General features: G+C 36.1%; 1 protein-coding gene across 5 annotated transcripts; it reads right to left on the bottom strand.

Annotated features, from left to right (window-relative positions):
• Positions 1-14664, bottom strand: LOC127628223 (bromodomain-containing protein 3-like). Of its 5 annotated transcripts, none has more exons than XM_052104988.1 (12): positions 14576-14664; positions 12964-13309; positions 12631-12768; positions 12364-12499; positions 11053-11243; positions 10554-10925; positions 10294-10422; positions 9681-9875; positions 9168-9236; positions 6928-7148; positions 5184-5461; positions 1-2404 (listed from the first exon to the last, which is right to left on the bottom strand). In XM_052104988.1, exons 2-12 carry the CDS (start codon positions 13162-13164, stop codon positions 2298-2300), a joined length of 2037 nt encoding a protein of 678 aa, XP_051960948.1. In that variant the 5' UTR covers positions 13165-13309; positions 14576-14664; the 3' UTR covers positions 1-2297. The 5 variants fall into 5 exon arrangements, with proteins under 5 accessions (XP_051960948.1, XP_051960950.1, XP_051960949.1 ...); XM_052104990.1 differs by having other exon boundaries at positions 9696-9875; XM_052104989.1 differs by having other exon boundaries at positions 10554-10922.
• Between the last annotated feature and the right edge of the window lie 1112 nt (positions 14665-15776).

The following is a 15776-nucleotide window of genomic DNA, read 5'->3' as shown; positions in this document are numbered from 1 at the left end:
ATTGTTTTATTTGGGAACATGGCAATATATATGTGCACACTATTTTGAACACTCACTGGTAACTACACCAGATATAACCAATTCTACAAGACAGGACACTACCACCATCTAGTGGTCAGAGACAGTGGTCACCTAAGTATAACAAATTAAATAAATCTTTGCGTTAACTAGTTTTATCAAACATTCAAAATTGAAAGATGCACGTTTAAATTATTTTCAATTCTAGATAACTAAAATTATTAGTTTTAATTAATAAAAATTAGGTTTTTATATAAAAGTACAATTGCAAAAGGCATGCTGACACAGTGATAAGAAGAAATTGAAAATTCAAATAAAGGTATTTTGTCATTTATTTTATGGAAAAAACTACCTGGTGCTAAAGACATTCCAGGTAGGCGATTACATCAAATGTTAGCCTCTACCATTGCATCCGACCTAAAATCCCATATCGCAATAGAAAAGACTAAATCTACTTGCAATATAATTCTTGATTTTGTTGTTTCCATGACTAACATTTACAGAAGGATAACTATAAACAGCTCAAAAAAGATATAAGAAAAATACAATAAATCATGCATGCATGTCAAGACAAAAAAGTAAACTTTATATATATATATATTTATATATAGATAGAAAAGGAACTTTCTTTTGCAATCAGGGGCTAAAATGAACTTGAAATTAAGTTTATATATAATCTTATCTATATACTCAAATATATATATATATATATATATATATAATTTTTAGTCTGTCTCTAAAATAAATCACTCTTGGAAACCTGATAGGGCATGATTAATATTGGACACAGAAGAGATTTAGGAAGTTTTGCTTGTGTGTGTGTGTGTGCACCAAAATAGAACAATCTTAAAATAATTACAATCTGACTACATCAATTAGTGTTTTAATTAGTCTGAAAGATACAAGTCCCTCATAAAATTTGTCTTTGTCTCCAGGATAATTACAAAATTAAGTGATTCTGAAACTAGTCAAAAGGTTTTCAAAACACCCATCCATAAGTCAATACGTATCAGAAAATGAAACACATACCAGTTCTTTTAAAAATAATTGTAAGTATTTTAAAATCAGAGAGGACATATCTTACAAACACTAAACTGAAATCATCAACCGTATAGTTTTTCTAAGAGATTACTGAGAGTAAAGCCGTCCACATGAGGAATGGCTGAAAAACTTGATAAGGAAAAAAAATTCTATCATAACTAAACAAATTTGATTGGTGTATAAAATCTACCTTAGCCTTACATTCATAAATCAATTTAGCTTGAATATGAGAAGAGGATGATTCTGTGATTCAACTATCATTGTCAAAACATCTGCAGAAAACAGTAAGCAAGGTGGCAAATGCATCTCCATTATGTGCATCACAACAGTAATAGCAGTAATGGGCATGATTAAGATGATAAATTTACCACACCCAGGTGACAATATTCACATAATCAACACCTTCAATCTCATCTAAGTTGATGTACAAAAGTCTGTCATAGGTGAAACCATTTGGAATTCTGTACATTTATTTCCAATCAAGGGGTTGGAAGGCGTGTTCGTATGTCATCTAACTGACTAAAACACATACTCATGTCAATGTAAAGCATCTGAACACAACTGCTAAACAATAGATTCCTGTGAAAGTATTTCTGCACCATACATCTTTTAGCTGGGGAGTATGAGACTGCGTTAATATAGGTTTACAATTAGGCATTCAGCTATTCAAATGGCCAAATAAACAGATTAACTTCAGAGAGCTTGCTATTCCTAACGAAAGCTATTTATTCCCGAGACTATTTAAGCATTGTGACACCATTGGGATTGGTATGAAACACATTTCCGTTCATGAAAGGACAATAATACAAAAGGAGCAAACTCGATGGCATGGCACCAAATGCGAAAATAAGAGGCCATAGCTAAAATGTAAAAAAATAAAAAGAAATAAATAACATAAATGGGTGCAGAAGTAAAACCAGAAAGGAGGAGATTGCAGTTTCCAGCTCCCTTATCTGGCAAAATGGCATGGCTTATTTTAGTGATGGTAGAAAAAAACAAAATAATACACATTACCGGGATGCCAGGGAAGTTGATTTGAACTTTAAAGTATGCTTAAACATTCTGTTCTCACTGTCATTTTCTTCTTGACAATATAAAAAATAAAAAATAAATCCTGACATGATGCATTTTATTGTCTTTTTTCTTTCTTTTTTTATAAAAAGTCTCAGGAGGGGAAACAACCATGACTGCATACAATGTTTTTTTTTTTTTAAATGTAAAAAGTAAATAAAAAGTGTTCAGTCAGAGTCACTGCTGTCTGAAGTGGAGCCGCTGGAACTGCTGCTGCCCGAGTCTGAGGAACTGCTGCTACCGCTGAGCCGGGATGGCCCTGAGCCTCCCTTCTCTGAGACCATAAAGAAAGAGACAACGGTTACTTCATGAAACCATTTCAATACCAGGTAACACCAGAATAGAATAAACTCTCAATTCTTCCATCCCGAATACAGAGACTGCTTAAGGAGTCACTCAAAAAAAAAACACCTTATTGTGTAAATAGTGCAGATGTAATTTACTAGAGGTTCTGACAAACTGTTCTCTTCTTTAATCTATGCAAAAATGCAATAGAGGGTGCAACCAACACATTATAAACCAAACAGCACAGTTACTATTGAAAAAAAAATAAAATAAAATCCTGTTAAAAAGTGCATAAAAACAAATTAAATACCGTAATCCAATTTAGCCTGGTTCTCACATGCGAAGTTAATAGATGCTTCATTAACAGTTCTATGTTTACTTGGTTGCACTGGTAAGCAAATATGCAATTAAACACTGTTTTACAAAAGTTTTAGATAAAAACACTTTTTGTTTTATTGAAAAACACCTTTAGGTGTTTCGCTTACAAAAATTGCTTCAAGCTTTTGAATGAATTATTCAAAAGCCAGTAATTAAATAGAGAACAGAGTCAACAGTGCTTTAAGTGTTTCAGCAACATTAGCAATTAAACATTAAAAAAAATATATATTTAATGCTAAATGAAATTACTTAAATATATGACACTTTTTACTGTATGATAGATTTACATGAATAGATTTGTTGCAGTAAGAATGCCTATAACAGACAGCATGCAGCTTAAGTACGTTTAGACATCGCACATATCAAACATTTTGAAGAATTTGTCCCATCTGCTTATACATTTAACGGCTGTATTTGCTTTAGTATCTCATCAAGAAAGTGCAGATGTAATTCCATCGGTTTAACCTTACTTATGCCTGATTGCTTGATTCTGATTGGATCAGACATTCTAAGGTGTGCAATTATTTTTCAAGAAAACACACTGCTATGAAGCAGTTCCAGGTCTTGACTGCATAACGGTTCCATATCACTTCAAATTATTTGTAGTTATTTCAAAGAGCCTTACAGGCTACCACAACAAAATAACAAATTAAAACAAAGACATAGGTTAAAGTAAATCGGTCTAAAATCTACTAAATTTATTTCAATTACGGTTAAAAACAGGCCTCATGCTAACTCGTCTCGAGCTGTATCAAACTTGATCAATACAACAGTTTCTATATTTTCTGAAATACCTTTGGGAAACAACCTCGTGCTCCCCTCTCACATTCCCACACTTTTGGACACAGATATTATTTGTGTTACGCACACACTTAAGGCCCAAAAATACTTGTGAAAGAAAAACAGTCATGTCAGCGCACTCCTGCATCTCAGTGGGGATGGAGAAAAAATAAATAAATATTAAAAGCGTTTACAACGGGAATATGCTGACACACATCTTGGCGAATTTGAAGCGATGTTACTTCTGACAAGAGCTGCAACATAAAAGGTAATCCCATCTTTCGATCCCTCAAATAAAAACGCGCACACACACACGCACCTTATTACTCCAGTTAGTGCTCCAGTAAAGCAGCGCAATCCTCCGTTGATAGTTCTAAAGTAACATTTTCGAATGTCGAAATGTACAGGCTCGGATTATATTGAAGGAACTGAATCGGTGTTTCTCTTATAAGAGAGTTTTAGGGACGAAAACCAGAAAATGTCTTGAAATAAAACACTGAACCATGTCTTAAGGTGTGGTAACTGTGGTATAAGCAGAATAATTGACTCCGGCCCATTAAATTGATAAAAAATAATGCACAGCCGAGGTGTAACGGTCACGACGCACACTTCGAGTGTGCATTATTTTTAAACAATTCAATGGTCCATCGTCAATTATTCTGTACGTAATTCATTATCAGTTGTGTTTACATTAATATCCCCTAAAGAGGAATATCACCTTAAGGAAGTGGACCGTACTTCCAAAATGGTGGCGGGGTTTCCCCTGAGGGGAAGTGCTTAGGGGAGTAAGTGAGTGGATGTTAAAAGTGAAGTGGAACACAGCCCTAGACTTCAATGACATGCTATCATGATAGGTTTTTGCTCAGGCATTACAATCGGTTAGCCCCATGGGGACACAATTTACTAGGCAGACTCAACTTAACTTAATTTTTTTAGCATAGGTATCTATTAAAATACTGAATTGAGCAGAGATTCTGTCAAACACCTAGCTAATCGTGGCTGCACCCAGTAGTTTGTAAACTACTGTGCTGGACAAACGTATTTGGCGTTGCATTTTAGTTTATTCGGCGTCTCATGCAGGAGCGTTGTTTTGTAGATGCCATATAAAAAGTTTAAAAGATCAACATCTAAATAAGTGACTTGAGGTGAATTTTTAATTTAAATGTGACCGTCTTCCAAAAGGCATGCCACAGGAATGTTAATATACATTGCAGAATCATTGTCATTCAGAAAAGAGATTGTGTGGGTGTCTGAATCAAGATCGCAATATTTTAACGATTAATCGTGAAGCTTTACACCATTGTCAGTTTTAAATGGTTATATGAATTATGTTAGTGCATCTTGTCCAACATATTTTGGAGATTGCAGTTCCCCATTCAAGATGATAGAAGCTGTACTAGTCTTCTTGCCTAAAAACCTGCCCAGGGATGTTACCATGATGGTCACCAAGTGAACTGATTTGTCTTAAAGGTACTTTGACATAAACAGGCCTCAGGTAACTAACTTAGGTAATACATAGATTAAACATATATAAGAAACTGCTGCACTGTCTAGCATTCAGTCATGTAACAGTGTCTAGGAAAACAGGTGTTGCTAGACTGTGCACTCACGTGGAGGTTTTCTCTGTTTCTTCTGTAAACAGGACTTGACGTATCGCTCCAGCTCACGCAAAGTGGAAGGCTTAAGTGTCTCGAAATCAATTTCGATTTCATCTGGGTTGGAGTCCCGCAGCGAAGGCTCTCTGGACTGAATAATGTGAACCACTCTGCCCAGCTTTTCTCCAGGCAACCGGTTTATGTCGAGGCTCAGTTGCCGTTTCTCATCATACGTCATGGGGAGTGACATCTCTTCGTCTGACTCATAGCCTCTGCCACCCTTCTTTGGTTGCCTGTCAAGGTTACACCATAGAGGTGTTACAACTGCTTGTTTACTCTGAAGCCTTTAACAGATGTTTAATTTGAATCCACAAATATTGATATTATCATGACAATAATAAAAAAAATTAAAAAAAATGGTTTAGAAATGGAATGGATAGTATGAGCTCAGTCTAGGGCTGGGCGATATAACGATTATATATATATATATATATAGTGTTGACGTTATAAAGTGTCAGTCGATAAGAGATTTTGCTATATCGTGAAGTTGCTATTGTCCCCGCTACGCAAGCCACCGCGTTCCGGATCCGGACCCCAGATTGATTCCATCTTGACTGCAAGATATCATGACGATGGTTACGCCCTCTCCTCGTCTCTAGTGAGCAGCGCGACAAAACAACAGTGCCGGTTACATCATATCTGATCTTTCTGCGCTGTATTCTTTAATATTTTTCTCTAGCACTGAAACACACATCACCGATGCCCTGTCGGTCTGCACCCGCTTCCTCTTTTCCCCATATGTGAGTAATCATGAGGTACGTGTTTCCAGAGCGCCTTAACGTTTTTTTCTTTCTAAATTTTGTTTTATTAATCAGCATGTTCCAAGCCTTTAATAATACACAAATAGATGTCAGTTCTAATTTTGTGAAATTATTCAGATTTCATCATCTCTGACAAGGATTAAAGACAAAACAATTACTAGATTGTAGCCTAGTCTTTCTCATTTGAAATAGGGACAATGACAATTTTAATGAAATTAGAAAAATGGTCCATTCTGACTTTACATTTTCAAAGGTTTCTCTCTGGAGATACCCCTGAACACCCATACAGTATCAATCCTCAGTCACTAGGGCTTCTATGCCCCCATACTTTGATATCTGTATGTAAAGAAATATGAAAATAATTGTAATGTAAAAAATAATATATATATATATATATATATATATATATATATATATATATATTTATATTTATATTAGACACACACACCTTCATTATGATTCAAAATGAACGGATCATCTTATAAAATTCATATCCAACTGCACTCAATTGATAAACTATAAAATATTGAAAAAATATATTTTCATAGAAGATCCCTCAGACACCACTGCACTGGCTTTGCACCAAACGCAGTTTTGTAAAGACTATTTAGACTTTTTAAGATTTTGTTTTCTCTTCTTTTTTTGGAAATTAAAAAAAATTTGCAATGTGCAAATGTGATTGAATATCATGATAAATATCGATATCGAATGATGTGAAAAAGAATATCGTGATAATATATTTTGCCATATCACCCAGCCCTAAATAGGAATGTTAAGGAACAGTAACCAATTTTTATTGTTTTTACAGAAAACTTTTACTATATTGTGATTTATATCATTATAGTGATAAAAATTACTTGCATCAAGATAGAAGACTTGGATCATATAGCTCGGCCCAAAGAAATAATTATGCATATTACAAAGAAAAAGCAGTAAACCTGTTGCCAGGGACAGTGCTGTTGGCTTTTCTGGCTGGACCCTTTTTCTGCTGGGCTGGTTTCACCAGTTGCCCTGGTTTGCCTTTCTCCTCTTGCTTGGATTTGTTGTGCTTGTTTTCTTTCCTTTTCTTGTCCTTGTCCTTTTCCTTCTCTTTCTTTTTCTTTGGTTTACTAACTGGGGCCTGAGAGAGCGCAGCTAGCTGTTCATGGACAGCTTTTAGCTAGGGAGAGAGTCAAGAAGGGGGTGTTAGTAATCTGCTCCAAATCAGGCAAAGCATCACTTGTAGTAAATAACATCAAAAAAAATTAATAACATCATTAATTTGGGTTGTCCAGCAGCAAATCATGTATTAATCCATCATGGACCAAAACATTTCCCATTTTCTTTCCTCTAATCATAGATTACACTGTAAATTCATCCATTTTTTTATTTTATTATAAATGTAGGCAGCACTAACTAACAATAACAAATGCACTGGCTTCTTCTAATTACATTTAATACAAAAATACGACAATTATTTAGTCTTTTATCCAGTGTATTTATGCCAATGGGTGTTCTACAAAAAAAAAATGTTTTTTAAAAAAAGTCTCAAAAAAATATTTCATCATTGGATAAATAAAAATAATTCATGTTGATTTTATATTTGCGATTCCTAGAGGAACAGACAAGAGTAATAGAATAAATGGGGACAGATTCAGAGAGAATATAAAGAACAGGACAGATGGTTTCAGAATCAAGTCTGCTTTTTACTACTTCAGTTCAGGGTTTGCTAAAAATAGAAGGAAAAAAAAAATGGTTCACCACCCAAGATTTGGTTTGCATGTTTGTGCCCCGGTTCAGGTATAACAACAATTAAGTTTACTAGTGCGTTACAATAATCAGATGTGTACACACCCATTTCCTATCTATTTGAATAAAAAAAAAAAATTATTAAATGGAATTGTAATTTTACAATGTGGTACATTTTGGTGCAACATAAGGCTTAATGGCCAAAAAACAAAATGTTATCACCAGATCACAGCTGTTAAAAATCTGTTATCAGTATTTGCCTCAAATTTCCTAATCAGCACACCCCTAATAGCGACACTATGACCACAGAACTGACACAAAACTAGGGTTGTGAACCAACGGTTCTTGTTCATAACCGGTTCCATTTTTCTTTTTTTTTAACAAAGTACCGGAATCAGATGATCTTCGTGAATTTCAGTTTCATTAACGGTTCGCCTGCGTTAATTTTCCTCTGATGCGGCTGGAACACCATACTGAAAAACACTGCTCTCTACTGGGTCAAAAGTGTAACACAAACAAACAACAAATGACTCTTATGAGCCATCTCTGATGAATCTACAGCGCAAAACAGACAACGCTTCCGGTCTAGTCCTGTATAGTATTAATCTCACATCGATGTGCAAGTTATGAACGTCAAACTCAAAATTAAATAAGTCTTACAAGCCTTAAGTCTTTTTTTTTTTTTGAATGAATGAATGAATGAATGAATGAATAAATAAATAAATGCTATAAAATTTCTTGTTTGTTTAGATTCAGTCTAGATATAGCCTAGTTAGGATCAGTTACTGGATTGGATATATGTCCCTAAAAAGTCAGAAAACTTCTGTGATTACAGTTATATCTGCTCTGTAGAAATCTTAAATTATCTGGCAACAGACTGCAGAGGATATTAAATCCAATAAGAATTTCATTTCTTATTTTCAAATAATTCTTCCTCAAAATTTCTAAAAGAACCACTGGAATGGTTACTGGACCCGTAATCGGAACCAGAATCATTAAATTCCTAACGATTCCCATCCCTACACAAAACAAACCATTACACCCCCTTTACTACAGTCGTGGTAAGAGAACACCACAAGACTGAGATATCATCCTCTGTAAACATTCTTTTAAAATCCAGCCTAACTTAAAATAGTACTTGTAATCACATTAAATGTTTTCTAGAATAAAAATAAGGATAAAGGGCAGTCAAGACTTATGGTTTTCTGGAAGTAGAAATCATTTGTCAGATTGCAAAGCAAGTCAACATGAACGAAGCAAGCAGTACACATATTTTATCCCCAAAATTCAGCATTTCTACCCTAAACCCATACAGCTGGGCTCCCAACATCACCCAATTTCCTGCTGCTTTTAACCCTCTACCGCTGAGCTCATTATCCAAAACATGGACATGATCATCTAATACACAATGTTCACAGGCAGGGATTGGGAAATGAAAAGCAAAAATCACCTGATTATTCTTGGTGCACCCGTTTTTTATCCCCTGTCTGCTACCATTGGGGTGCTCCAAAGAGATACACTGGTAAGAGAATGGCAGGGGAAAATAAGAGGGATAAAAATGATACAAAAGCTCAAATAAGACAAAATCAAAATTAAACAAACCACATCATGATTAATGCTACCAATGTCGCAAGTGTGACTACATCTAATAGTTAATGCAAAGCAAAATATGCAGCTGGTAGCTTAAGACAACTAACATTGCGGTAGAGGGCTAAAATGCAGCTCTACATACAAGTACAAAAAAATTTGAAATGAAAGCAGGGGTGTTTGTTGTGAAAGAGGAGGTGTTACTTCAGGTGAGAGTGCCTTTATTGATAAGTCCGTTCTGATCCTTCAGAGTACAAGCACTGATTAAGACTGGTGTGTGTGTGTGTGAAAAGGGTTGATACATATCGAGAGGCCAGAGAGATGGTCTCAGAATCTCGGGAGATTAGTGGTACTTAGTCCTTGTTTTGAAACCCACCTGTTCCGCACCCACCTGTTCCTGCAGCTCAGCGAGCCGGGTGGCCCTCTCTTCTTCAGAGTCGGAGCTGTCAGAGGTGGAGTTGCCACTGCTTTCACTGGTGACAGTGCTCTTACTGACCACACCGGCCCCGCCTACACCGAGTACTTCCACTGGTTCATCTGGCATCTTAGCAAAACGCATTTCAAACACATCCTGAGAACAGAGGAAGAAACAGTGTAACTAAACAATTCAGCCATGAATTGCCAAAAATAAATACAGGGTTGCCTTCTATTTTGACAAATAACATTACTTTTAAATTCCATTAATGCATGATTATTAGATTCGTTTCTCAGAAATCATTATGCAGAGATTGCTGGGTGGATTTCCATTTGTATGTCAGGTACCAAATCTTCCGAATCAATAGATTTAAATTATACTTATTAGCGTACTGATGTCTCCCAAGACCAAAACTAGAAAATAATGATTTTCTCTATGCAAATTTCAATGGTTTTAAAATTGTAATAATTTTCAAGTCTGGAAATCACAATTGAAAAAATTCAAACATTTCAAGGTTTCCCATGACTGCAAGCAGCATGTTTGCCAAAGAAAGAGGACCATATGTAAAACTCACCTGCAGCTTTCTGGCCATAGCAACAACCTCATGATCAGGTGGGTTGTACTTGTAACAATTTGAGAACATTAATCTGACATCTGTAGCAAAAATCTGTGCATCCTGGTACTCTCGACTGTCAATTTTTTTCTGCAATAATGTAGAAAAAAAAAAACATTGACACCCAAAGATTGTGTGTTCGCATTGAGATTTTCTTTTTTTTTTTTAACAATAGCAATCAAATCATTACATTAGCTTTTTGTATGAAATTAACCACATACTTTTACTGTACTTAAGTCCATAGGGTGTTTGATTATTTCATGGTAGTCATGCAGCTCAAGAGCCTCTGCGTCAACAGGCTTGTAAAAGGGCCAAGCATATGCTGCATGTTTTTTTGAAAGCATTTCTTTTAGAATTACGTCGCAGTATTTGAGCTGCTCTGAAAGTCTGCTCCTTTTGCCTGCATGCAGGCCTAGATCACCATCCTCAAAATCCTTTTTAGGTGGTTTGATGGGGCGACCAGTGCTCTCCCTCCTGGATGCCACCTTGGCCAGTTTGCCTTCTGAAATAGGGGTGGGCGACTGGCTCCTGCTTGCCGTGATGGCAGAGGTAGTGGGGGTTGTTGTGTCTGCTTTCCTCTTTACTCCTTTCTTCTAGGAAAAGAATCAACCACACACAAACACCCACAAGCACATAGACAGCCAGCGATGAGGCAACGTCACTGCATTCACATTGATACAAGCACTCTATTTTGCTCTTAAAAAGTGCCTTGTGACTTACTTTGAAGACAGGTTGTGATGGGGGCACACTGGGTATCATGGAAGTGGTTGTTGTGTTCTGTACAGATGGCATAGTGGGGGTGACCACATGCACTGGAGGTGGGGATATGGCCGCCGTCTGAGAACTCGGTGAGGTGGCACCAGGGACATTGGAGTTGGGTGAGCCAGATGAGACCGACCCATCCTGCTGACCTGCATTTACACGATTGGGAATGGATTATGCAATTATGTGTTGTGACAAGCTTAATTTAGGTATAGAATTTAAACTCAGTATATGGATCAAACCTGAGAGTCTTTGCAATAATTACGATATCTAGATTTACATTTCAGTAAGACAAGTATTTGTTTGTTTTCTTCAGACCATACAAACTATGTCTTTTTAATGCGTCATGAAATCCCAAAACAAATTTTTTTGATGATGTTAGCATATGTGCAGGTTACACATAATTTAAAATAATTATAGCGCTCATGTTTATTGATTAGGGTAAAGCAATGCCATACAATGTGAGGTACATGCGTAAAACTCAAAGAGTAGTTATTGGTAGTACAGTACACTACCACGTCAATCGATTCTGAGTGTTTCTTCATATTATTCATAAGGAGGAATGCTTCCAAACAATCACTGTGCTGCCTCATGCATGAGCTCACATTACAGCGAAGAATTAAAAAGCACATGCGGACATAACAGCGGTTCCAGGCTGGCACAATTTCAACAGCACTCGCAGAAAAAAACATGAGGGGCTCCGTGGCGAGACTGCATTACAGCGGAGAATTCAAAATTACATGTGGACATGACAGCGGTTCCTGGCCCAGATACGAGCAGACTTTTACACTTAATGCTGCGGTGAGATTGGAATGGCGCATCAGAATGGACTGCAGTCGAAAACCAGATTATTTTCTGTAGTAAATCAACATTATACCACAGACAAAAGAGTTTAACATGTAACTTGTACACTTCTAGAAAAAATTAATATTTATGAATTAATATTAGGTCTTTAAGCAGCCCTGCTTTTGGTGGCGATGTCTGCATTCAATTCTTTCTCAAAAGTTTTAACAAAATGTTAATGTCTTTGATTTGCAAACTGTTCCATCATCTTTACATGTTCATACTTTTGTCCCACGATTGATATATAGCCTCACTGATTTGTTTTCTCACATTTTGATGTTCAGCCATCTCTATATCAAATGAGTGAATTGTTGTTGTTTTTTTAACACACACTTTTTGGTGATTTAGCTAATCACCAAAGTAATCATTAATTGCAGCCCCATTATGGATTAGTTTTTTCAGAATTATGTGTCATAGTACCCTTACCTGGCCCTGGAGGTTTACGACCTTTGCCCTTTGGGGCAGGAGGAAGGAGCTCTACCTCCTCCTGAGGCATCAAGGCCACTTTCTGAAGGAAAATCTTCTCTAATGCTTGTGCCATCAAGACAATGTCATCTGTTGGCTAAGAAAACACAGGGTATGATTACATTTACTAAAGTAGCATCATCTCTGAATGTTTATAAAGTTTATAAAGCTCTCCCAAAGACCTCTGACAATTTTTGCCAGTACAGCTACTGTTCTTGACCCTCTTACCTTGTTGTAAATATAACAGTTTGTGAACATTGTGTTGAAATCTTGCATACACTCGCTGGCACTCCAGTAGTACACGTTCTCCAGTCTTTTCTTGATGGTACCCATGTCCATTGGGTTCTTTATTATCTTGTGATAGTCCTGGTAGACAAATGAAAAAATTAAACTCTTAGCTACAAACCAAAACCCCCAAACACTGATCTTAACACAAAACAATGAGGATGAAGAAATTAAAGGGTTCTCACCCTGACTGGAAAAATTAAGACAATTTTAATCGAAGACTTATGGCTACTCCATATGACTGTAAGCAAACTTCCCAACTTCATCTCAACTCACCGGAAGACCAAGTTTGATAGAATCAACAGGCTGGTAGAAAGGCCAGGCAAACTGATGCTTCCACAGTGTCTTGACAACAACATTTTGCATGTACTGTAGCTGGTTAGTCTTGCGGCCAGGTTTGGTAGAGTTGATCACCTCAGGGGGAGGGGGGTTGGCAACTGCAGGAGGATCTGGGGTTGCTGAAGTGACTGTTGACATTTTGCCAAAGAGGGGAGGACAGCTTTATGGGGAAGGACTCTTTAATATTCCACACAGGAAGACTTATTTGCAGTTTTGCTTTTCAATTAGCTCTTCAGTCATCTGAGAGGGACCAAATCCCATTGCAGAACCTGACCCTTGACCTCTAAAACAAGGTGAGAGAAAGGTAACAACACAAGGCAGAACTAGCATATGGTTGAAATTGAAGACAAGTCTCTCACGCAATACTTCAATTACATCAAAATAAAATTCACACCCGAGAATCACTTTCCCCATTATGGCAACATCCAACTGTGGTTGTGCAGATAACCAAAGCACATTCATGAATCAAAACTTGGTAAAAATGCATACAACTTTTTTTTTGTTCTTAAACATTACAACACACCACACATTTCATAAAGACTTCAACAACTATATAGAAAAGTATTGTCACTGTAAAATCAGTACATAAACTCCTACATGTAAACACATTATTTATTTTTATTTTAGTCTTAACACAAAAAAATATTCATGAATGCATATCAGCTAGCACAATGAGTGGCAGAACAAGCAACATGAAATAAACAGTTTAGATGTACATTATTTACCGCGTAAAAAAACACATTCTGCCTCAAATGGACAAGTTCAATACAAACTATACAAAATGAAATAGCTTTTTTGGGAAACTGCTAATCAAACGCACCCTTGATGACAGCTTTTTTTAGTGCCCCATACAAACGACGACTAGAAAATAAATTCATCAAAATGTATAGCTCCCGAAAATGAAAAAGTAATTTTTTTTTTTGGAAACTGCTAATCAAACGCACCCTTGATGACAGGTTTTTTTTAGTGCCCCATACAAACGACGACTAGAAAATAAATTCATCAAAATGTATAACTTCCAAAAATACATTATATTCCTCCACTCCAGAATAAGCCAAGCGTATGGAGCCAACACATGAAACAAAAAAAACGAGTTTCTATTATAAATTAGTGGGTGAGAGTAGTGTTGAAGGGAAATACAGCGAACCCGCTGAAACAAGCAGCTGATTAGCATTAGCCTGAGCGCACATTAACTAATGTAAAGATGGCGCGCAGCTGCAACTGGCTAACAGAACAAGCCTCCACAGTGGCCGTCTAAACACATCCCCGAGCTCATATACCGGTCTAAACCCAGTCGAAACACAAAGGCGATGGGTTTTTTTGTTCATTCGAGTGCAATAAAACGACTTTAGTATTTAGTAGCAGACAGAGCGTGCTATTTTAGCGCGTCTTTTTTGTATTGTCGCTTTGTAGCAAACAACTAGCATGTCGCTAACGGTTTCTCACGAAACACACTGATTGAACGCGGACTTTATGAAAATATCAAAATGGTATACATATTCCTATGCTAAAATATGTTGTTTTAATAAAGATGCTGTATATTACTCACTTGGTGGCTCCGGGAAGGTGCTCGCCGCTTGTTTGGAGGCTGGGAAGCAGCACAGAGATGAGGTACGAGGAGTTATGTGCGCACGCGCAGTGGCGCGCTTATTCGATGTGTGCGCCCTTTCCAGTTTAAGCCCTCGCTTTAACACTAGCCTAAAATTATCTTCCCCAAAAACACTTCTGACTTTTGTTATTCTTTTAAAATAGTATATTATCATTAAGTTTCTATATTTATTTTTTATTTAATTTATTCTAATCTAAATAAATGTTATCACTAGCATGCCCATGTTTTAAACAGAATACAAATTGAGGTTGTTGTTCTTAACTTTTATTGAAGTTGCTATCAAAATAGCACTCATTCTATATATGTCTTTGCAACATTAGGTGCAAGAGTTCTTTATGCGTGCAGTCAAATGTACCTTTGTCTTATCACTATTCATGATCCAATTTGTATTTTTCATTTTATATTTGGCAACTGTTGTTAAATTTGACTAAAATATATTTGTTAAATTATTTTGAATTTGAATGGATTTTGTTAAAGTTCACATGTCAGAAAGTAAAGACATATCTGGGCTATATTCATCATGAAGCGTAATGGTAATTAATTTATTGTGAATTACTGTATCTTAACAAAAATCTTTTTTTCTTTCTTAATAAAGCTAAATTTAACCAGACCCAGCCTGTTTTTTAAATGCCCAAACAGAATTGTGTTTAGGTCATGGAAATTGAAAAATTACATGAAATGTAAGAATGTTAGCAAGTTATTAATCACATTGAAATGCATATGTTGAAACATTAACATGTTTATAGTCTGTTTAATTGTATTGTTTCTCTCCTCATTTTTTATTTTTTTATTTCTTCTTATGTTATTTTATTTAGTGTTATTAAATTTACTTGGATATAATCACAACTACAAATCTTATTTTTCATAAACTGTATGTTGTTGCAAGTGTTTGGAATACAAAACATACACCATATTTTAGTTCAAATAATGTCCCCTAACACTAAAGTTACTTAGTTTACTCATTTTAAATCATGACTTGTACTACGCATAACTAAGTAATATTGTCATTATATTCATGCTGTTAGCCAGAGGGGAACTGGCCCCCACAGTGAGCCTGGTTTCCACCAATTTATTGTTCTCCATTATCCAACATCTTATGGAGTTTTGTGCTACCTGGGTTCAAAAAACTAATATATTTTAC

Source organism: Xyrauchen texanus, chromosome 34, assembly GCF_025860055.1.
Source record: "Xyrauchen texanus isolate HMW12.3.18 chromosome 34, RBS_HiC_50CHRs, whole genome shotgun sequence".
Classification (NCBI taxonomy): Eukaryota; Metazoa; Chordata; class Actinopteri; order Cypriniformes; family Catostomidae; genus Xyrauchen; species Xyrauchen texanus.
Note: the sequence above shows the minus strand (reverse complement) of the source record. Positions and strands in the feature narration are given on the sequence as shown.